Source organism: Gobius niger (genome assembly GCF_951799975.1).
Source record: "Gobius niger genome assembly, chromosome: 12".
In the NCBI taxonomy this organism is placed as follows: domain Eukaryota; kingdom Metazoa; phylum Chordata; class Actinopteri; order Gobiiformes; family Gobiidae; genus Gobius; species Gobius niger.
Window position 1 is genome coordinate 9,890,895 of NC_136863.1, and position 22,794 is coordinate 9,913,688.

Below are 22,794 nucleotides of genomic sequence, written 5' to 3' on the forward strand. Positions count from 1 at the left end.
TAATAATAATAATAATAATAATAATAATAATAATAGGCTAATTGATAATAATGCTATATCCAATATTTCACATAGTCACTTTGAAATTATTCTTGAAGTGAATATTCTGGCTATATTGCCTATAATCCAGTTTCATTTACAAAAGAAAGACAACATGTACTGTGTGTACATTTTAAAATAAAAATAGCGACGCCCCACTGTTGTATCATGTGACTGTGATGCACATGACTCAGTCACCTGCCTCCCTGCGCGCTACAAACCAACCTGCCTCACTCGCAGAAAGGTTTGTGCGTTTACAATGGATCCCGGCAATCTGACTAAAATAAATCGCTGGAAGCTGCTCCTGTTTCTTTTGGTCAGCTCTGGTCTCCAAACAGTTCGTGGACTGTGGCCTTTGCCCCAAAGTATCTCCAGATCATCGGAGCGATTCTCACTACAACCTGACGCTTTCTACTTTACCTATGGAGAACACTCTGCTGCAAAGTATGGCTGCTCTATCCTGGATGAGGCTTTCAAGCGATACTTCCCTCTTATCTTTCCTGATTACTTCCACAAACGTAAGTTTAGTTTTATTCTGCAACAGTAGCTCTATTGTCGTTCACTGTTTAGAATTGTTAGGTGAAGTATTATAACGCTATCACAATCATTTTACAACTAGCTATTCGGGATTATATCCGGCACGACGGACCAATGTTGGGGATTGTAGGACTGTGGGATTCTTCATCCACTCAACATATCGAAATCGGACACAAAGGGCAGTTTAGGACGTTTACTGAATTTGTTACAAAGGTCTGATGAGGTTACAAACATCTGATATCTGAAAGTACATGTGGACAACTATTACTACGAGTAACTTAGCTACACACAGGACTCAACACCTAAAAAAATATATATTTTTACCCACCTCACAGACGCAGACATTTGTGGCTGCCCAACTGAAGCTAACTGACAGCTCAACTGTATATATGGTGCTCCGTTACTTAGCAACCATAGATTCCTCCCAACTAGTAAACTGTAGTCTTTAAGAACTTGTAGTATCTCAAAATGACAGATTCGTTGGTTTGCTCTGTTCTGACTATGTTTTGGCATGAATGCTTACTCTGTGACAGCTGTGAATGTTCTAGTTGTCATGTTAAACACCAATGGGCTTTGTAGAGGCCAGAGCAGTGAATAGAGTGTGGTGCAGCTCTGGTTTGTCCTCAAGGATGGACACAAAAAATGTTTACTAAGATATTTTATCCATTGATTTGTCTACACAGCAAGTTTTCATCCAAGGCCTGTCCAAGATCCGTCCTTTACTGTGGTGGTGAGTGTGGACCGGGATGATTGCCAGGGTTATCCAGGAGAAGACTCCTCTGAACGCTGTATGTTTCTTTGATACTGATTCTTTATTCTGAACCAACCTTATTACCTGAAGCTGAGCACAGCATCTTTCTGCCTCATAGGGTGACCACCTCAAAATGTAGTTAAAGTGGGGTGAATATTGCAATATGGTGACAGACTTGAGAAATGAAAGCTTGAATTGTATAGAGACTGGCGTTGCTCTTGTTCATTCGCCGTTTTAGGTCCAATAAAACAGACACTAATGGTTCGCAAAACCTTTCACCACAGAAAGTTAGGAAATTTTGCACTTTAGGCTTTTTATTAAATTCACTTGGCAACTTTACAAAGTGGGCATTACCAAAATTGGGTGCAGCAATGGCCTACATGGCTGGGCAGTGAAACTACAGATGACTTTCAGTTACAGCTCTATGAAATATATAACCCACTACTTTTATATTACAGACAACCTAAGTGTTTCAGAAAGCTACGCCACTCTGAATGCTGAATCCGTATGGGGTGCTTTAAGAGGTAACTATCAGATTATTGAATGATGATAAAATTATCATTTGACTTCCTTCTGAAACCAGTCCAAAATGTCCTGGGGTGTTGCTTTTCATAAGCATTGACTAACATAGCTTCTGTTTATTCCCAGGTCTGGAAACTTTCAGTCAGCTCGTCTATCAAGACAATTCAGGCACTGTAAGACTTCACTGACTTTTACAATATGAGATGAAACCGTATCTACACAATATGCCACAATATATCGCAAAAGCTGAGGCTGAGATCTACACATTTTTTGCAAACACCGATTAAAACAAAAGGGCATGGTTAACTTCCAGAGTCTTACTGTAACTGAGGGAGTAACAACTGTAAATGCATGAGTCGCCTTTTCGAGGTCGTTGCGTGCGAGAAAGAACTTCATCTTGGTTCCAAGGCGCAGCTGGCTTTGTCAACAGCATTTATTTGTTGGTTGCGTTTCAGTTCTCGGGGCCCATGAGCATCTCTTTAAACCCCACTTGCCCTGCCACTTGTCTGTGCAAATATTCGCCGTGACTGTGAAGAACTTTGCTCATTTCTTCAGTTAGCTTTAAGTTGGTGCCGCCGCACTATCAAAGCATCATCCCCCACTCCTCTCGCTCCCCCCCTGCGCCGTGTGGATTATGATTTTGTGATATATTGCAGCATCTTGAGATATGGATATTGCGCCATCTTAATTGTGTAGATGTTCTTTGTACTAGTCTTGACTGTCCCTTCTTGCTTTTCAGTATTATGTCAATAAGACGGACATTCAGGACTTCCCTCGATTTCCGTTCCGTGGCATTTTGTTGGACACATCTCGTCATTATCTGCCCTTACAGACTATATTCAAAACACTGGTAAATTCATTTTTTAGGACTATCAAGGTTTCTTAATAGAGAAATATATACATTATTATTACCATGACTTGTTTGTGTTAGGATGGAATGGCCTACAGTAAATTTAACGTGTTTCACTGGCACATTGTGGATGACCCCTCTTTCCCCTACCAAAGCCGAACTTTTCCAGACCTGTCTAGTAAGGTATACAGTCCAATTGCAGTGATTTTGTACATTGATCCTGTTTTGCTCAGTGGGAATGTGTTTAGAAACATATCATTCTCTAATGCAGGGGGCATACCATCCATCGACCCATGTCTACACTCAGGAAGACGTGCAGAGGGTGATCTCATACGCCCAACTGCGCGGGATCAGGGTTCTCCCCGAGTTCGATTCTCCAGGCCACACCCTGTCATGGGGAAAAGGTACGATCAACTCAAGCTGGCAGTAACATGAGAATACTTTAGCAATTGAAACATATTGAATTCATAAGAAAAAACATCTGACCTACTTGATAATTTCCCTACGGGGACAATAAAGTATACAAACAAACAAACAAACAAATAATTTCGTCGACTAAAATATTTAGTCTTAATTTTAGTCAAAGTGATATTTTTGACGACTAAAATTGGACTAAAATTAAATTAAATGTTTTACATGAGACTAAAACTATGACTAAAATATCTAGATATGTTAGTCGCCTAAAATAAGACTAAATAAAAATGAAAAGACTAAAATTATCCAAACTTCTATTGACCGTGTGAAAGAGCCTCAGATCATGTAAATTCACTGTCAAAGAAACAGCTCTGAGCTTTGTTCATGTGGCAGCAGCTCCATGAAGCAGAGGTCCTTGATTAAATAGTATATAGTGAATATTATGAGTGCAAAGTCGACTAATTTAGTCGACTAAGTTCACTTGCAATTTTAGTCGACTAAAACTAAACTAAAATTGAATTACATTTTCGTCAAAAGACTAAAACTAAATTAAAATATGTTGTTCTGTCTATTAGTGATTGCCCTGTTTATTGTTTAGGACAGCCAGATCTGTTGACCCCCTGCTACAGGGGCGGATCTCCCTCTGGGACATTTGGTCCAGTCAATCCATCCTTGAGCTCCACCTATGAGTTTATGTACAAAATGTTCAAGGAAGTGTCGCAGGTGTTCCCTGACTCCTACATCCACCTGGGGGGCGATGAAGTGAACTTCAGTTGCTGGTACGTGTGACTCTTATCAAATGTGTATTAGTTTTGACTCTTTAGACCCTATACTACAAAAAAATATTTCTGTAAATCACAATATTGGAAAAAAAACTAAAAAATCAAATGTGATATTGTACTCATTAAGACTTTTTTTTCTTGAGGTGATTCTTCTTCTTTGAAAAGTATTTTACCGTAGTGTAATATTGTATATTACCCATTGTGAATAACATCATGCCACATCTTAATTTAAAAAAAACGTTTCAAACGGTGTCAGGAGCATTTCTTGGCAGTTTATAAATGCGCACAACACTGCATTTTTGCCAGAATGCTGAAAATCAAGTGTTCAATGCTCAAATTAAATTTAGCTTTAAGCCTCAGAAACATGGGCTGGCCATAGTGCCACCTTAGCATCATCTAAGTGCCACCCGTGGGCCATTTCAATGAAAAAGTCTGGTTTAAACTGTAATTAACTATTGAACAAATCTCATTTTTCTCAGGAAGTCAAACCCAGATGTTCGGGCATTCATGGGAAAAATGGGATTCGGATCAGACTTTACCCAACTCGAGGCGTTCTACATGGAGACGTAATGCAAAGTAACTTTTGTGTCATTCCAAAATGTACTACAAACCCAGAATTTCACCATTCTTTCTCATCTTCTCCAGGATTATGAACATTACCATAGCTCTCAACAGAACTGCCATTGTGTGGCAGGATGTGTTTGACTACCATGAAAAGGTAAGTCCTAAATGTGCAATGGAGAAGAAAGCTTTTTTTCTTAAATGTATTATTTTATTCCATCTATAGCATAAATTCACTGTTTGCAACAATTACAACAGCATACAGTATAAGAATAATCATTTAAAAAGTTTGGGAAAAATAAGAGAAAGAATAAAATTTCATTGTTACTGAAGTATTCAGACCTTATACAACAGGGGTTACTGAAGTGTGGCTCGGGGGCCAAATGAGGCCCTCGGACCTATTGTGTGCTTGCTGAGTGGTTCCCTACAGGGACACTAAAGTAAACCTTGACCTTCATTCCATTGCTCACAATCATAGTCGTGTTATTTTTGAGCGTCCATAAAAGGAAGAGTAGCTCTGGTGCTTACATTACATTACATTACAGTTCAGCCTATTTTATTAAGAATAAAATGAACATTCTCAGTGTCAGACTTGGGTGCTTAGATGCCACTCGTGATGCCAGTATCAAGTCAGTGCTCTGTTTTAGCGCAGTTTCCTGTCAGTGGTGGAGGTGTGGAGACAGCCCTGTTACATGTGTAAAGTGCGCAGTGCCACTAAAGCCGGGCTCAGGGTGATTCTGGCCGCGCCCTGGTACCTGGACCTGCCGGGGCCCACGCACAACTGGGCCCCCTTCTACAATGTGCGGCCCCTCAATTTCAAGGGTTAGAGCCGAGCGGTGTGCTGTGTTTGTGTGTGTTTGTGTCCTTTACTTTGCCTTTTATTTTATTATTAATTAAGCCAGAGCGACGGCACGGTAGACAACTCATTGGTGTGATTTTCAAACTTTTCACACCAAGTACTTCCTCATGAACTATTTGCCCTTTAATGAAAATGAACAAAGTCTACAATTGCAGATAACCCAGCTACACATGCTACAGATATCACACTTTGAGACTCTTTTTATACCCACACATCACATCATAAAGGTTAGCCTAATAATAAAGCCAAAAATCAAACAAGCTGAGGCACTCCAAAAGTAGAGATAATAAAAAGCCTTTATTTAAACATGGCTAGATAAGATAAAATTGCCAAAACGTTTTGGCTCTAGGCCTTCCTCAGGGCAAATTTATACAACTTTTTTACATTCAAGTAGCACTCCAGCCTCCCATTTTCCCCCCCATTTATTTCTATTTGTTTTTATTTTTAGACTACTATAATGCATTATACCTCTCATACCACTAGGGGGTGCTAGAAGCCTATGCCTGTGCTGTAAACAGAATGAACCCATATCAGTCAGTGGCCCAGTCAGTGTTTACATTTTGTTTATAGTAATAATTAAGATTTTTTTTTACACCTAAGGGAAGATCTTTCCCTCCACTGGACAGGGAGCCAGTGGAGGGACTGCAATACGGGGTTGATGTGGTCGTATTTGCGCTTCAGGATCCAGGAGGTGCAGTTCTGGATGTTTAACCTCTATTTAACCAGAAAAAACTCATTGAGCTTGATCTCTCGTTGGCTACAGTGTCCTGGTCAAGTGGTCAAAAACACAAAATACGCATTGAAACCAAAAAAAGAATTGACACAATATAAAATATAGTAGTTGGAAACAATTTTACCCTGAAGAACACATCACAAATGACTTTTTATGATTTTGAAGCTTATTGTAAAAGCTTAAAATGCTGCAAGTTTCGGAGAGTAGTTCAGACTGAGATGCTTTGGGCCTGAACACAAAAAGGAGGGAGCGAGTGAATGGGTGGAAGGATGGAGGATAGAGATGAGAGCTGTGAGTCTTGTGGTCAACTAGAAGACCTCAGGGGACATGTGTGCATGTAGCGAAAGAGGACATACATAAAGTTTGGATAAAGTCTGACATTTCCTGGAAGGACAGGATCTGGACATTGTTTAATTTCAGATTGTGACGATATTTTGTAGAAAGCTGTGAAAAATATAAGCCTTTCCACAGAATAAGCTCATTGAAACTGTATTTCTGCCTGCCTTAATTTAACTTCCATGTGCAAGTGTGTAGAAATCTGAGCTGTTTGTGGCCTGCTCAAATCCCTCCGAGCACCGTGCTGCACCTCTGGAAGGGCGTGCCATTTTCGTACCGCGACGAGCTGGCCCGGATCACCAAAGCGGGCATGAAGGTGATCCTGGCCGCTCCCTGGTACATCAACCGCATCAGCTACGGCCAGGACTGGAGAAACTACTACTCTGTGCAGCCTCTCAACTTCACTGGTGTGTGGCTTTAAAGCAGCAGATGTACTTTTCTTTTTTTGATATACTTTCTCAGAGCAAAGCTTGCATTTTTGGTCCATCTTCACTACTGGTGGTGGTGGTGGTGGTGGTGGTACCTGACAATCTGTGGATCATTGTTTTTTGGCGGTGGTGACCTGGAGCTTATAAGAGATTATACTCTCAATATAAAGTGTTGCGGTTGGAAACAGTATAACCCTTAAGACACCGACAACAAAAAGTCTTTTTTGAGGCTCATTGCGAAAATGCTGCATGTTTCGGAGAGTAGTTCACACTGAGATGCTTTGGGCCTGAACACAAAAAGGAGAGAGCGAGTGAATGGGTGGAAGGATGGAGGATAGAGATGAGAGCTTGAGAGCTGTGAGTCTTGTGGTCTACATGTAGTGAAAGAGGACATAAAGTTGACATAAAATCTGACATTTACTGATCAGGACATTGTGTGATTTCAGACTATGACGATATTTTGTAGGAAGATCTGAAAAATACAAGCCTTCTCACAGAATAAGACGATTTTAACGGTGATGTAACTGTGCAAGTCTGTAGAAATCTGTGAGGTTTTGAGCGCAAATCAGCTTGATTTCTATTTTTTAGGCTTTATTGTCACTGTAGGCCATATTGTTCCTGTACACCAGTGGCTCAGGGGGTACTTGTTCAGGCTTGGTTGATCTCAGAGCATTGCAGATCTGTGGAAATCTGTCCAACGCATTTTGTAAACAAACAAACAAACAAACAAACAAACAAGACATGAGCTGTTTGTGGCCTGCTCAGATCCCTCAGAGCACCGTACTGCACATCTGGAAGGGTCTGCCACCTGCGTACCACGACGAGCTGGCCCGGATGACCAAAGCGGGCATGAGGGTGATCCTGGCCGCTCCCTGGTACATTAACCACATCAGCTACGGCCAGGACTGGAGAAACTACTACTCTGTGCAGCCTCTCAACTTCACTGGTGTGTGGCTTTAAAGCAGCAGATATACTTTTCTTTTTTCATATGCTTTCTGAGAGCAAAGCTTCCAAAATTGTCCATCTTCACTGGTGGTGGTGCTGCTGCTTGGCAATCTGTGGCTCATTGTTTGCTTTGGCAGTGGTGACTTGGAGCGCTGATGGCTGATTGAGATTAAATTTAAAGTAGAACAGACGATACTCTGGGATTAACTGGCAACCTCTCTGACAAAATCAAAGGCACACCACATTCACACAGTCGAGATGTAAAGCAGTGGTTCTAACTGCTGCATTCTTATTGAATGATCGGTCTTCCGCTTTATCCGGGGCCGGGTTACGGAGGCAGCAGTCAGATTAGAGATGTCCAGACTTCCCAATCCATGCACACCTTAACTCCTCCGGGGAGATCTCTCAGTGTTAACAGAGTTCTATGGAAGCACTGTAAACTTACAGAACAATTTTTCAGCAGTCATTTTTGGCAGAGGCCCCTGTCACTGCGGTCACTGTGTATATCACACTTGTCTCTTTTCTAACCAGATGCTGGTCTGGTCTAACTGTCCTGATTTAATCTCTTTTTTTTCTGACTGGTGCATTCTATTGTAGGAGTGGAATCATTAAAAATGATAGCATTGCTGTATTACTGTTTTTTCCCACTGTTTGTGCAATGGGAACATGATTTTTTCTTTGTTTCAAAACTTAGAAAAGATGCTTGTAGAAATACACTGCTGAAGTCTTTGCAAAGGTGCCTGACTTTCTCATGTCTGGTGACCTTAGAAACCATGAGTATGCCATCTAACCCAGGGCTCCCAAAATCACCAACTCAGGACCCCAGTGTGAAATACAAATAGTTTTTTGTAATAAATTCAGATGCACAACATTTAAAATCTTGTTTATTAATGTTTGTTTTGATCGTAAGTTTTGACATTTGGCTTGATATCACTCAATCAAAAATAAATACAATTAATCTTGAAAACATCTCGTGCATTGCTTTTTTTGTTTTGTCAACCGTTAAGTTGCTTACCTCTTTGTTACTTCAATAAAACAAAAAATAAAGTTGACAGTACCGTCTTTTACAGGCACGGAGGAGCAGAAGAAGCTGGTGATCGGGGGTGAGGTTTGCATGTGGGGAGAGTATATAGACGCCACTAACCTCACTCCTCGCCTCTGGTAAGAAAAGAGAAAGTGCAGAACAAGTGGCTATTATTGGTCATGTCACAAACTGCTGCTTGTTCCTCAGGCCCAGAGGCTGTGCTGCTGCCGAGAGGCTGTGGAGCGACGAGAAGCAAACCACCAGTGTGGACAAGGCCTTCCCCCGGCTCAATGAGTTCCGCTGCATGCTCCTCAGGTACATTATATATGTACTAGTGCATTTTATGTGCTTTGGAACAGTTGTATATTAATTTGATATGTTTCTGAAGCTCTCAGTAAGTGGTCCATGTTATAATGTTCTCATCATAAACATACATACCTAGAGTAGAAGTATTCTTCAGAGGTGAGTAATGATGTTTAATTTGGTTCATCAGCTAAAGTGCTCTGGATTTTATTGAGTATTAAATGTAGCACAATATGGTCCTCCTTGATTTTAAAGTCCACAAACAATCAAAAACTCGACCCGTCCTGAGTTCGGCGCTCAAAGTGGGTTCATTACAGCGCTATTGATAGATCAGCATGCGGTCAAAAAGTGAAAGCTTGTTTTCACTGTTTTATTGCATGTCATTGCCACTATTTCCGGACCATTCTCTCACATCCTTACTGTAAAATATCTGACGCTGACGTACCAAAAAGGATGTTTAAGAGCCACAATGACGCATGATGTGTCCACTTTAATGGTGAAATCATGTTTTTGGCCCACTGGGACACTTTGAAGTTTAAAATGCTTCAACGCTCAATGAGGACAGGCTTTCTGAGCCTTTGTGCACCTTATGTGGGTTGGGTTGTGTTGATCATAATTTAAATCTTAAAAAAAACATATCTACTGCTTGTTCACTACAAAACCTGTGTGGAAAATACGATATTTTATACGCCGATTAGACAAATCACATTTTTATTTGGGTCGCAGCTCGTCGTCCTAGGGTAATGGTGAGTCTCAAACCCATACCACTTGAGAACCACAGGTCTAGTTTATAATTGAAAACATTTTAAGTGACCCCAAACTTTTGAAAGGCAGTATTCAGTATATAATTGAAGTACATCTATGGTTTGATTTCTTTAGATTCGTCATCAACATCTGGGGAAGTGTTTAGAATCTTTAGAAATGTAGAAATGCAAAAGCTGTGACTTCATCTGCACACAGTCTATGATGTTGTTAGCCTTTTCTACATAACTCATTCCTATAGTCAAGTTGCCAGTCCTGCTTGTTTGTCTTCCTGATGATGTTTGTGTTTCAGGCGGGGGATCCAGGCCGAGCCGCTGTTCACGGGCCACTGCAAACAGGAGTACATGGAAAACTGACCTGGAAGCACGAAATCATCTCTGCTATTTCCAACTTTATTTTAGCCATGTCTTTTAGTTTAGGATGTTTTTTTTTAAACCCTAAAGATAGATTTTTTTTTAGATTGCTTTGGATCAACTTGAATTTTGATTTGATCTTTTTTTTTACTCTTGTGTGTCTAGGTATAGACCACAAAATCTCAGGGAAAAAGTGAGAATGTTTTTGGCGTATCACAATATTCAGAGAGTAAGTAATCACACCCTTTTAAAACTTCAGACCCATTCTTTTGCTGTTTTTGACCTCTCAGCATAAACCTGCTTAATTGAAAAGAAAATCTATCAGACCTCAACCTAAAATGAGAATTAGTCATAGTCTGAATGCACCCGACCTCACTGTACTTCTGTTGTGTGGCCATATTTGCAGCGCTGTGTCTCTTTAGTGGCAGCAGATGGCAGAGTTAATCCCACTCTGTTGTGCTGACTCCTCAGTCCTCTGGCTCTGACCTGGGGATCAACTCAACAGGGACTAACCAAAACTCAGTGGGATTTTGAGGCCCTTTAATGTCATTTGTGGTGATTTAAGTTAAGTTTTGGGGAAGTTTTATAATTTTCTGATCCCAAAACCCAATTGAATTCTGCAGTTCTTTTAGGCCCCTGGAACTATCCTATATTGGACTTTTTGGCCAATTACTGTTTTAAATTTTTTTTTTAACAGGTCAAATCAGCTTGTAAGGGGGAAAAGATGAGGGAGAGAACAGGAGGTGAACTAATGACACTGAGGTTGGCGCAGTGCCCTGCAAATACAAAGCAATACAAAGCCTATCCATTTAATAATAATGCCTTACACTAGTATTGTGCTTTACAAGCCTGTGTTACGAGTTTCTCAAAGCGCCACATAGTCCCTCACTCACACAGGCAAACACACTTTCCTTCATCCTGGCCTTTTGTGCATGTTTTTAGTGGTAGTAGAAACCAGAATACCCAAAGAAAAACCTACGCAAACACAGGGAGAACATGTAAACCCCACAGAGAACTCGGGGATCAAACCCTTGGCTTTCTTGCTGTGAAGCACAAGCACTAAACGCTGCTGCCAATTTGTTCACGTTGCAGCCTGAGCCGATATATTTTGTGAGTTTTAAGTGCATATCATTATTTTTTATTATTTTTTATTAAAAACAAGACTGTAATGTGTGAAAAAATAAATATAATGTGTTTACTTTATGAGCTAAAGATTTTAAACCAAAGAAAAGGTGGGCATTTTATTTAAAACCTACTCTTGACAACTTTTTTTTTTACATCTTGATCTTAAATAAAATTTTAAAAGGAAGATTTTTGCATCATTTGTCTTCTTTGTACCACAAATGCTCATAAGTAACGGCTTATTTCTTCACTCTTCAAACAGCGAGGGGTCTTCTCTGTGCGTCTTAAGAGGCTTGTGTGATAGCTGTAAAAGTTAATCCAACTCTTTGACAATAGCTGACGTTATAGAGATTATATCAAGAAGCTGCTTAGTCTTTTGCACACGTGTGAAGCACTCAAGGACATGACCAGCTCTGTCTCCGGTCAACTTTGTCCTTCAGGAACAACACCTTAGGATTGGGCGACCTGCAGCATAGTCTGGATCGCTGGAGTTTGAATGCAAATCTGGGCAAGAAGAGTTGAATACTGTCACAGATACATTGTCAGTGGCTCCTGGATGAATCGTGGTTTAGTCACAACTGTACAAGCATTAAGACGGGTACATCTCTCGTTGGGGCTTGTTCTTAACTCTACTGGGAGCGGGACATCACCATTTTGTCTTCATGGAGATACTGCTGCTTTGCTTTGACTCAAATGTTTAATTTTTGAAAAGCCACTGTCTACAAGAGTTATGTTGCTCTTGGCATTGTTATATAAAAGGTTCTGTGGCCTTAACCTCTTGCCTCCCGCCTTAACCGAGCACCTTTTCTCCAGTTCATCATTACCCAAATCTAAAAGCTTCTCAACAGGAGAGCAACGGTGTAATGTCTCATTTGAAACCGAAGACCTTTAATGTTCTTTAATGTTTTTTAAATGTCTTGGTCTTAGTCCTTGCTTTTACCTTATGAGCCTTCGCGGACCCTGTTCTCCTCCGGCAGGGGTCTCCTGGTCATTCCCATAGTCAGGACACACACTCACGGCGAGGCGTCTTTCCAGTATTACGGCCCCCGCCTCTGGAACGACTTGCCGGAGGAGCTCAACGTTCATGTTTTTAAAAGCAGGCTCAAGACCCACCTTTAAAGTTTAGTTTTTAACTGATAATTATTCTTGCTAGGCCTATTTTTTTATTTTTTTATCTCAGCACCTTATAGCTATTATTAATTGCTATCTGGCTGTGCCGGGGTGCTGTCCTGTGGGTGTGTGAATGGAGGCGTGGTGGCTCTGGGCGCCCTGTGTTGGTGCCCTGTGGCTGCAGCCGAGATGCTGCTCCCGATGCAGACGGCTCCCTGGCTGGTGTTTCCTTACCTGGTTCATCTGTACCCAGCCTCCATTGTGTCCATTGTTTTACCTTGAGTGTGTGTGGCGTGTCTTTGGGGAGGTGGATGGGGCGAGTGTGATTGTGACAATGTGTTTGTATTTATGGCAGGAGGTGGCTGTTTTTAAATCTGTAAAGCAGTTTGAAATATATGAAAAGCACTTTATAAATGAAGATGGAGTGATCGTAACTTTTTTGTCACATCACTGTTTGTCACATTTTTGAAGCAGTTTTTTTGTGTCTGTTTTGTCACATTTTTGTCGTATTCTTGCTGCGTTTTTGTCACTTTTTTCATTGCTTTTCTTCACCTTTTTAAATTTGGGTAAAGCCAAACTGGAGAAAAAGTGCTCAATTCAGGTGGGGTTAAGGGTTAGTTGCATATAAAAAAGCTAATACTTTCTTTAATCTGGTGACATGTTGCAGGTATGATTCAAGGGGCGTTACGCAATGTGATGTCCTCCTCCAGATTAGCAGACTGCTGAGGTCAGGCCGAACATGGACTTATCCCTGACAGGAGTTAGTGCCGTTTGAGATGTACCTCTAAAGCACATATAAACAATCGCATGTGAACAGAGTTTACCGATGAAACTTAATATCAGTTCATCACACGCAGCAAAACAGCGGCTTTGTCCAGTTAATCTTTGAGATCACTTTGCAGCTGAGTGAGTAATCCTTTTACGCGGCACTTGGAACAACAAAAGGCTCCTGTTTTCAATGCAAGCCCTGTTAATGTCAGGATCGGGATTACAGCCTGCAGACATCATGAAATGTGTCTATTCGGCTTCAATGTTCAGAGCAATTAAGTATTAATCTTAGAAATGAGAAATGTTTGGGTAGCATACGTAACTCCATCCTTCATCCGCGTACAATTTTTCATTCGCGTAGTTTATATGCTTTAGGCACTCAAAGCGCTTTACACCAAGGAACAACTGATAGAAGTAACTGGGCTTTTCAAAATAAGACTTCAAATGCAATTCCTAGGATCAGTGCTTTATTGAACATTTTCAAATGAACACAGATCTCTGAAAATCAAATGTAGTCTATCAAAACATATTATCCAAAACATTTCAACTACAAATCTGCAATTTCAAACATTTTGAAAAACAATATATTCCAACATTACCATTGTTTTTACATACTGAGATATGTTCTGGCCTGAGCTTAGACGAGTTGATGCGTAACTGTCTGGTCTTTGTGCGTGCCTGTGGAACAGTGTGGGAGCTTCCAACTTGACCCCCGTTTGGAGCTATAGGAATACATTGGGAGAGGCCAAATGCTAACAACATCTTTGGTCTTTTTGCGTGACTGAGGGCAGCATTCTTCCATACTGTGATACGTTCTTACCTGAGTTCAGACGAGTTGATGCGTACCTGTCTGGTCTTTGTGCCCGTGGAAAAGCTTGGTCGCTTCTAACTTCACCACGTTTGGAGCTATAGGAATATACTGGGAGAGGCCAAATGCTAACAACATCTTTGGTCATTTTGCGTGACTGAGGGCATGCACAAAGACCAGACAGGTACACATCAACTCGTCTAAGCTCAGGTAAGAACATATCTCAGAATGTAAAACCGGTGGCCTGTTCCTTTAATTAAAAGAAAGTGAGTAAAACATGTTAGATAAATCCCCTTCTATAGTCAATAAAGTTTTTAATCAGGGTTGCCACATTGGGATTGAAGGTCACTGTTTTACTTTTGTTTTTGTTTTTTACTGTAGTGGCACCATTATTTTCTCAGGTCTGGACCTTTATTTTAAAGTGTATGTACAAATATTACAATTTATGGATAATCTTCAACAGCTTTTACATTTTTTGCTGTAGTGGCACTAAATTTACACAAGTTGCCAATTGTCCTAGCAACTTACTGCAACCTTCCTAGTAGTGGAGAGGAGGAGAGGAGACCAGACGGGTACAAATGAACTCGTCTAAGCTAAAGTAAGAACATATCTCAGTATGTAAAAACAGTGGCCTATTCCTTTTTACGGTAATTTCTTACAGCGTGTCTTTGCTCAAGGGCACAATGACAGTGTGCATCCTCTGATCACAAGATGACCCGCTCTACCAGCACCACTGTCACGGGTTAGGGTTATTTCCTCCAATTACGCATAGGCCTATATCCAAATCTCAAAGTGCATTGACTGGAGAGCTTACAGCCTACATGTCAGTGTGATGCCTCTGTTGCTCTTTTGTTTCTCATTTGTTGCCCTTTTGGTCACTTTTTGGTCACACTTTCATCGCTTTTTTCAAGTTTTTGTCACTCTTTTGTTGCACATAAGTTTTCATCTTATTTTTCTTGCTACTTTTTTCAAGAAGCTTTCAGGTTTGGGGGTTAAACCAAACAGGAGAAAATGTGCTCGGTTCAGGAGGAGGTTAAGGCGTTAAACAAAAACTCTCTATATTGTGTTAAAAAATAAATCAAGTCATAAATGAATAAACGAATGGGTGCAGAAAGCGGATGTGCCTGCTCTGAACAGAATAGTTCAAATTGACTGAACTTAATAAAAAAACTTACAATGTTTTAGGACAGTCAGACAATGATACAGTAATTAATGCAGCAAAAATGCCTCCATATTGTGTTCTTTGCTTTGTGGCTCTGTGTGTAGGATCCAAGAGGACTTTGGTGGAAAGTAAGGCCTGTGTTTGTACTTTTATTCCCAACAGCCGGTGTGACTGATTGATTTATTCTTATAGAGACTAAAGATTAAAAGGATGACAGATCAGCATTTGCTTACACAGCGCCTTCTGCTAATCCCAGACGCCCCATGCAGGCTCTCTCTCCGGAGGCGCATGGGCTTCAGAAGAACAACAGGCCACAGGAAGAAACAGGCAGAAACTTTCATCCGTTGGCAGCGTGCACCATCTGGACAAATCTGAAGTCGTAGATAGTTTGAAAAGACACCTGGAAGTTTAGGCTGCAATGGGAGACCTGCACAACAACCACATCTTTCCACTTCATTCAGAGGACTTCACTGGACTGAGCCCGACAAGCACAGGTGAGAGTATTCTGAGTTTTGTGTGTTCACAGTTTGCACACTGACTTTGTTCATTTGTGGCAAACGAAGTGAGTTCAGCATCATTTTCAACCTCATGGCGGTGGCGCTTATACTTTTTTATGCCAAGTACCAAATATTTGACCCTGCAAGTGCTGCCCCAGACCTCCCACCTATCAAGGACAAATCAGGACTAAACTGGCACCTAAATCTTACTAAATTAAGCCTAAACTGGATTTAAACTATGTCAAAATAAGGGAAGAAAACAATAAGATGCCTCTCATTAAAACAAAATAAAGTCTAAAATTGCAGATGACTTTGCCTGAATAAACCCAAGTACCACCATTGTACATGTACCGCAGTTTGAGAATCACTGTGGTTTTCAATCAATATCAGATTTTTTAAACATTTAAAGGTGCATTATGTGGAAAATTGTGCGTAATTTGCGTTTTTGTGACCCAGTGACTCCCTGGTGCCTTGACTTTCCATCATGGTGGCCTCTACAACTCTCCAGGAGCAATTGTTTTGTAGGTTTTCAGCTGAAAGGGTCCTACAGCAGTGAACACCTACCAGTAACGCTATCAAAAATGGATCCTGGTGCATCATACAGGCCTCTGTGATGGAAAATAAGAGACCGCTGGGTCACTGAAAGGTCAAATTTGCATAAAAAGTTGCATAATGCACCTTTATAGGAGATTAATTGGGTTTTCTTATTCCACAACTAAAAATTAGCATACTTGTTTGTAGACATTATGTCCAAGAATCTGTTTCCCACATTATGATTTAAGAATAAACTAAACATTCTCCTGAAAGGGGCTAGACGCAAGTTAGCCATTTTATACTCACTACTGCCACATCAGGTCATACGTGTAACTGCACCTTCTATATTAAGCTCGTGCATGACGGCACTTCAGACCGAATCAACACCTTTCTGAGTGATTTTAGAGGCAGTTGTGGTGAACATGTCTGAGCTCATTCAACACGGCTGGAACATGTAGGGGGAGGAAAATACATCATTTTAACATTTTTAAACTCTGTATAGTCCCTTTAAACCAAAACAATGAACTGCACTAAGTATTTGTAATGAGTCATATCTCAATATAATCTTAAACAGACAAGTACAAAGCCGTGTGTGTGTAAACTCTGTGTGTGTGCAGGTTTTGTCCCGGTGACGAAGGGGCCGGGTCTGCTGTGCAAAGTGTGCTCTGACTCCAGCAGCGGGAAACACTACGGCATCTACGCCTGCAACGGCTGCAGCGGCTTCTTCAAACGCAGCGTGAGGCGGAGACTCATCTACAGGTCTGTGGACGATCCAGATTCTGTCGTTCATTTAGTTTGCAACACACCAAGAAACTGTAGCATTTACTTCACTAAATCAAGACCCGCACAACCATAAAGGAGACAGATATATGAATAATGTATCAAGTCCTGGAGGGATGAAGAATGACAGGAGGAACACTATCTTCAAAAGTACTTGCAGTCAAACTGAAATGGCACTTTTAATGGACTTATTGTCAATTCACAATAAGCTGCAATGATTGAACTCTAATTTCCTTTGTTAACAACAAATGATCTCATCTGAAATATATGGGATTAATGTGTTTGTTCAGCAGTTTACATTTCAGTCCTTATAATCAGAGGTGGAAAGTACAAGGAAGTAAAACTGAGGTACCTTTACTTTACTTGAGACCATTTATGATGATGACTACTAAGCAGGTGTCACTACTTTCTTCTCCACTATATTTTTGATTTGGAGTTAAAGTGAAAGTATTGTATTTTGAACAGTGATTGAAACACATATTATCACAGTGACTTCTTTTTGGTCCAGACCAGGTTCAGACCCATTTTAGACCTGGTTTAGTCCTAGTTTGAAAACAGTTCTATAGCTTGATCCTCACAGCAGTTTTCAGCAGTGCTAGCATAGATGATCAAGGGTTTTCTAATCATCAATTACCCTTTAACCTCTTAACCCCCACCTGAACCGAGCACATTTTCTCAATTTTGGCTTTACCCAAATCTAAAAGCTTCTCAAGTAGTGCTTTTCGTTCAAAAACATTTTAAATGACCACAAACTTTTGAGAGGTAGTGCAAGTAGAAAATTAATCTGATATTTTTGCTTTTACTTAAAGTGCATATGGCACATTAGACACATTTTTTGCAAAAACATAGTTTACACAATTATATTGAAGATTTTGCAAAAGATGGTACACAGTGTTCTTTAGTTTGGACATTTTTGTGATGTTTATAGTTTCACTTCCTTATTGGACACTGACAGGAAGTGACATAGATGCAGGCAAACAATTTTAAACTGTTGTCGTACCGACCATGTTAAGTCAATGGGGAATGTTACCTTCTTCTATGTCACTTCTGCCCAACATTTCATCATTAAAATTGTTGCTTCCCTGAAATAAAATGATAATTATTCAGCTGATGATAAACCATATTCTAACCATATATCTTCTGAACATCATGCAGGAAAAAGTTTAACTATGATCTGTATCAAATTTAAAAAAAGAAGTAATTTGAGTTTTTAACATGGAGCTGCCCACAGATGATATATTTTTCTGGTTTATTTGTTGCAGCTGGGAAAATAGAAAGAGATATTGAGTAGAAGTTAAGGAGTAAGAAGAATCATTGACTGAAATATTGAAATATGAACTGGCTTTATCTCAGGTGCCACGCAGGTACAGGGCAGTGCCTCGTGGATAAGGCTCACCGGAACCAGTGCCAGGCGTGTCGGCTCAAGAAATGTCTTCAGGCTGGAATGAACAAAGACGGTAGGTCCAAACGCAGAGTCAAATGTGATCGTTTATCGTCTGTGCATAAGAAAAATGGCAAGGCAACTTTATTTATACCGTGCATTTCGTACACAAGGCAACTCAATGTGCCTCAATGCACTTTTTAGCCTCCCCAAGCGAATTATTATCATAATCAACTTAAAATAAGGAGTTTCACTCATAAAAACAGATCGTAAAACAGTCTGGCTATGGCCGACAGACAGATATTTTTGAATTAATGTTGTATTTTAGTAAAGTAGTGGGTGAAGTACAGAAAATATATACATACATAGAAACGATTTAGGTTGATAAGGAAAAGGCGACAGAATTTAACTATTGTAAGTACAAGACTGGGCAATTTTAAGAGAAATACCTTTAACCTGAAAGTATCTCTATAAATCAATTACAAGGAGCGTTGATCAAAATAATACAATTATATTAAAAATATGTAATGTTCAAATGTCATTTTCAAATGTCAATTCACTCACTTGAAAGATACAGATAATTTAAATTGTATTAGCCTACTCTCACATCCTTGAATCGAATTGAATTGAATTTTAGAAATATGTACACAATACATTAGATTACTCTCTAATCTAATGCTTGTGTTTTGAGAGCAAACTAAATAAAAAAATAAAAAGTGTTATAGCTTTTATTTTAATAACGATCTTGTGCTTGTCAGCTGTCCAGAACGAGCGCCAGCCTCGCAGCTCGGCGCAGGTCAGTCTGGACTCCGTCGCTATGGAAACCACACAGGAACTCGTCTCCACCGCCCCGGAGCTCACTTCCTCCGTCATCTGCCGGCCGCGGGTAACGGGCCACAGCCCCCCTGCCCCACCCGACACCGAACAACACGCCCTCAGCGCCCAGCAGCAGCGCCACCGCCTCATGGTCAGCCTGCTGACCGCCGAGACCTGCGCCAAACTGGACTCAGAGGACGGTGAGGACATGAATGAGAACTGCTTGCATGGTGGCGCGGTGGTCCCGGCTTTTCTGTGTGGAGTTTGCATGTTCTCCCATGTCAGCGTATGGTTCCTGTGGGTACACCGGTTTCCCCATACCACTAAAAACATGCACAATAGGCCAGGATGAGTGTGCATGTGTTTGAGAATGGGAATATTCATTAAGATGCACTGTCCCAACCAAATAAACAAAATAAATAAAATTCCAAAAATGGTATTCCTGAGAGGAGTGAGTGAAGTGTTTTGAAGGAGGACATAGATTCCACTACGACAAAGAGTGTGGGGCCTATAATGTCACAAGTTACTATTATTGGAAATCATGTTTATGTGTCTTGGTTTGAATTTTCTTTAATTTAAAGGCACACTGTGTAACATCTTGGACCACACTGTTGCCATCCGTACAAAACATGCTCCCAATGACCAGCTCAACACAGAAAATGCTATTACTGCAGTGGGTAATCGAAGAATGGATTTGGATCAGGACATAACCTGTTTAAAGTTCAAATTCTACTGACTTTAATCGACATCTCCATGGCGATGAGCTGGAGACGTCCCCACTGGTAAAGTTTCAGTCATGTCTTTGGAGAGCTGAGCCGCTCACAGCAAAAACACATGTTTGTTTGTACATTTCTGAAGTATTTTTAAATTATGAAAATATCTTTCATAAAATAAATGGTTGTATTTCAATTTTATTTATTGGGTAAAATTCTACACAGTGTGGCTTTAATCTTTGTTTCACCAGGAGCACTTCATTGTGATTGTGCATTTTTAAAGCAGGTCCTGGCCTAGAGCAGCTCATTCTCTTTACATCTCTGCAGACACACTAACATGTTGGATAGATTAGACTCCAATATCAGCAGCAGTGGCTCAGATCAGTAAAAAATTAAAGGTTGGCAAATTAAATCCCATAGTGTGTGTGAGAGTGAGTGGTTGGTGTTGGTCGGAGGGTCCTATGGAGCGGATTCATTTGTTGAACATTGTGTTGTGATGAATGCATTCTATCAATTTGTGATTTCTTGTCTGAAGTGGAGGACACCATTGATGTGACGACCAACGAGGCTGAGAAAGAAGCCATTCCCTCCGTTCGCTTTTCTCCATACCCCCTGGGCTTCTCTGAGAGCATCTATGAGACTTCAGCCCGGCTACTTTTCATGTCTGTCAAATGGGCCAAAAACCTTCCCGTCTTCTCTCTGCTGCCATTTCGAGACCAGGTAAGAGTCAACTCATGTAGATCCAGTTTGTGTTTGTGTTTTTGTATTTTCATGGCATTTTCTTTGTTGGGATTTTCATACATTATTTCAAGTTTATTTTTCTCATAACTTAAGACTGTGTCACTGAAACATAATCCACCATTACTCTTTCTTGAGTAAATATTTTATTTTACCGTCTCTGGTAACAGAGTAGCTCACGGATGTAGGGAAGGTAGGCTGTAGTACAGGGTTAGGCAAGGGCGCCGTGGAGGGCTGATTTGCTTACTTTACTGACTTTGCCAAAACACCAGGGGCCGAACCTCAACATTGTAGCTGAAAGTAAAGAACTTTTATCTGCAAATACCAATGTGTTACATCAGTGGTTCTTAAGTGGCAGGGCTTTGGGACCCAACATTACCCCAGGATGACAATACGCGCCCCAAACAAAACTGTAGTTTGTCATATATCGTATACAATATTGTATTTTCCACACAAGTTTTTGTTGAACAATTGTAAAATTATGATGAAAACAACCCAATAACAACCATTTTAACAAACTCTATTAGTGTTCCCATGCAGTTTCAGATGGAAAATATTGAATAAAAGTTCCCTTTAGACCCACTTTAGGGTCTAGAATCCCCGTTTTACATTATATAATATGACCAGTGGGATGTTCTGCCAGGACATTTTCAAAATGCTGACACTATTTCTCACATTTTTAGGGTACTTTAACAGGTATTTGCTCACTTATTTGCATAATAATATTTATCAAATCATCTTGGGGGCCAGAGGTTCTGTGCTGGATTTGGTCCCCAGGCCTGACCCTGCTGTATAGGCAACGTCAGGCCTGCCTATACCCCTGCTGTAGTACATTGTTTCACATATTGAGTAATCACAAATGTCAACCCTTTTTAAAATCTTTATCATGATTATTATTTGGATTATTTCCTGAGTTTTAATTCTACGCAGAAGTATCGTCATCACCTCCTGATCTTCTTGGCCCCTGTAGGTGATCCTGCTGGAGGAGGCCTGGAGTGAACTGTTCCTCCTCTGTGCACTTCAGTGGTCGCTCCCATTCGATACTTGCCCCCTCTTCTCTCTCCAAGAGTCTTCGAGTAAAAGCAGCAACTCCATCACTGACCTGCACGTGTTGGAAGACACTTTCCATCGCTTCAGGGCTCTGGCTGTGGATCCCACAGAGTTCGCATGTCTCAAAGCAATTGTGCTCTTCAAACCAGGTGTGTAATGAGAGGCCTACGTCAGCAAAAATAATAACCAAATGTGGTGGGCAATATTGACAATATTAGTAATAATAGTATTTAAATTATATACTGTATATATCTTGCTGACGATACTGTATATCCCACCTAACGAGTTGTCATGGCGAGTTTGTTACCATGTCATGTGTTGTTTCCTCTCAGAGACACGCAGCCTCAAAGATCCAGAGCGAGTCGAGAGTCTTCAGGACCAGTCCCAGGTTTTACTGGGTCAGCACATTCGCTCAGTTTACCCAAGCCAGAGCGGCAGGTACATGAATACATACACGCCATGAAACAGGAACTCTAAAAATGAGGTTTAATAAAATGCATTTGTATATATCTTGAAAGGTTTGGAAGATTGCTGCTTCTGCTGCCCTCTCTTCACTTTGTCAGCTCTCAGCAAGTGGAACAGTTCTTCTTCTACAAGACGATTGGGAGCACACCCATGGAAAAACTACTGTGTGATATGTTCAAAAACTAAAGACTGGAATATTAAAATGATTCAGATGTGGTTTGAGGCCATGTTGTCAGCATACATGTAAAATGTGTTATTTGTTAATAAACATGATACATTCAGTGAAATTATTCCAAGCATTTTTTTGTGAAGAATGGAACTTTAATCGTCTACTTTAGTAGCTTGCCCTACTTTAGCATTTACATTCAAGTAGCCAACATGTAGGTTTTCTATCTGTTGTTTTATCATACTTTTTACAACTAGAGTAATATTATTGTAACGGAGCAAATAGGAGGCGAACTACAAAGTGGACTCTGTTTATTAAGTGTGAGGTAAAGAGAGCTCGTGTACTCTGTAGTTGTAGCTGAGTTCCAAACAGCTGATTTGCCAACCAGAGTGATAGACTGAGAATGGTCTATGTTGGTGACTGGTGAAAGTTTCTAGTAGGCAGTTTGTTTGGGCAGTGCTCTGGCTTTGAGTAAAGCTGTGTGA

The 22,794-nt window shown here is 40.5% G+C and overlaps 2 protein-coding genes across 3 annotated transcripts; both read left to right on the forward strand.

Moving 5' to 3' along the window:
- Positions 1–140: 140 nt before the first annotated feature.
- Positions 141–15,552, forward strand: hexa (hexosaminidase A (alpha polypeptide); the record flags this gene model as incomplete). 2 transcript variants are annotated; one of them, XM_079568192.1, is made up of 15 exons in its annotated part: positions 141–557; positions 1,260–1,364; positions 1,786–1,851; positions 1,976–2,022; positions 2,589–2,699; positions 2,781–2,882; positions 2,971–3,103; positions 3,712–3,892; positions 4,375–4,461; positions 4,541–4,613; positions 7,578–7,758; positions 8,828–8,918; positions 8,989–9,096; positions 10,139–10,186; positions 15,426–15,552. In XM_079568192.1, exons 1-15 carry the CDS (start codon positions 299–301, stop codon positions 15,550–15,552), a joined length of 1,719 nt encoding a protein of 572 aa, XP_079424318.1. In that variant the 5' UTR covers positions 141–298. The 2 variants fall into 2 exon arrangements, 1 of the variants encoding a protein (XP_079424318.1); XR_013793478.1 differs by lacking the exons at positions 8,989–9,096; positions 10,139–10,186; positions 15,426–15,552 and adding an exon at positions 5,104–5,278 and having other exon boundaries at positions 8,828–8,914.
- Positions 15,553–15,560: 8 nt separating this feature from the next.
- nr2e3 (nuclear receptor subfamily 2, group E, member 3) lies at positions 15,561–22,365 on the forward strand. Its single transcript, XM_079568197.1, has 8 exons — positions 15,561–15,663; positions 16,818–16,959; positions 18,334–18,437; positions 19,120–19,377; positions 20,426–20,610; positions 21,599–21,827; positions 22,011–22,116; positions 22,197–22,365. Exons 1-8 carry the CDS (start codon positions 15,588–15,590, stop codon positions 22,327–22,329), a joined length of 1,233 nt encoding a protein of 410 aa, XP_079424323.1. The 5' UTR covers positions 15,561–15,587; the 3' UTR covers positions 22,330–22,365.
- The last annotated feature ends 429 nt before the right edge of the window (positions 22,366–22,794 follow it).

Coding starts and splice junctions, on each gene's coding strand:
- nr2e3 (XM_079568197.1), top strand. CDS start 15,588: ATGGGAGACCTGCACAACAACCACATCTTTCCACTTCATTCAGAGGAC. Junction 20,611..21,598: donor TGCTGCCATTTCGAGACCAG/GTAAGAGTCAAC, acceptor TGGCCCCTGTAG/GTGATCCTGCTGGAGGAGGC. Junction 21,828..22,010: donor AATTGTGCTCTTCAAACCAG/GTGTGTAATGAG, acceptor GTTTCCTCTCAG/AGACACGCAGCCTCAAAGAT.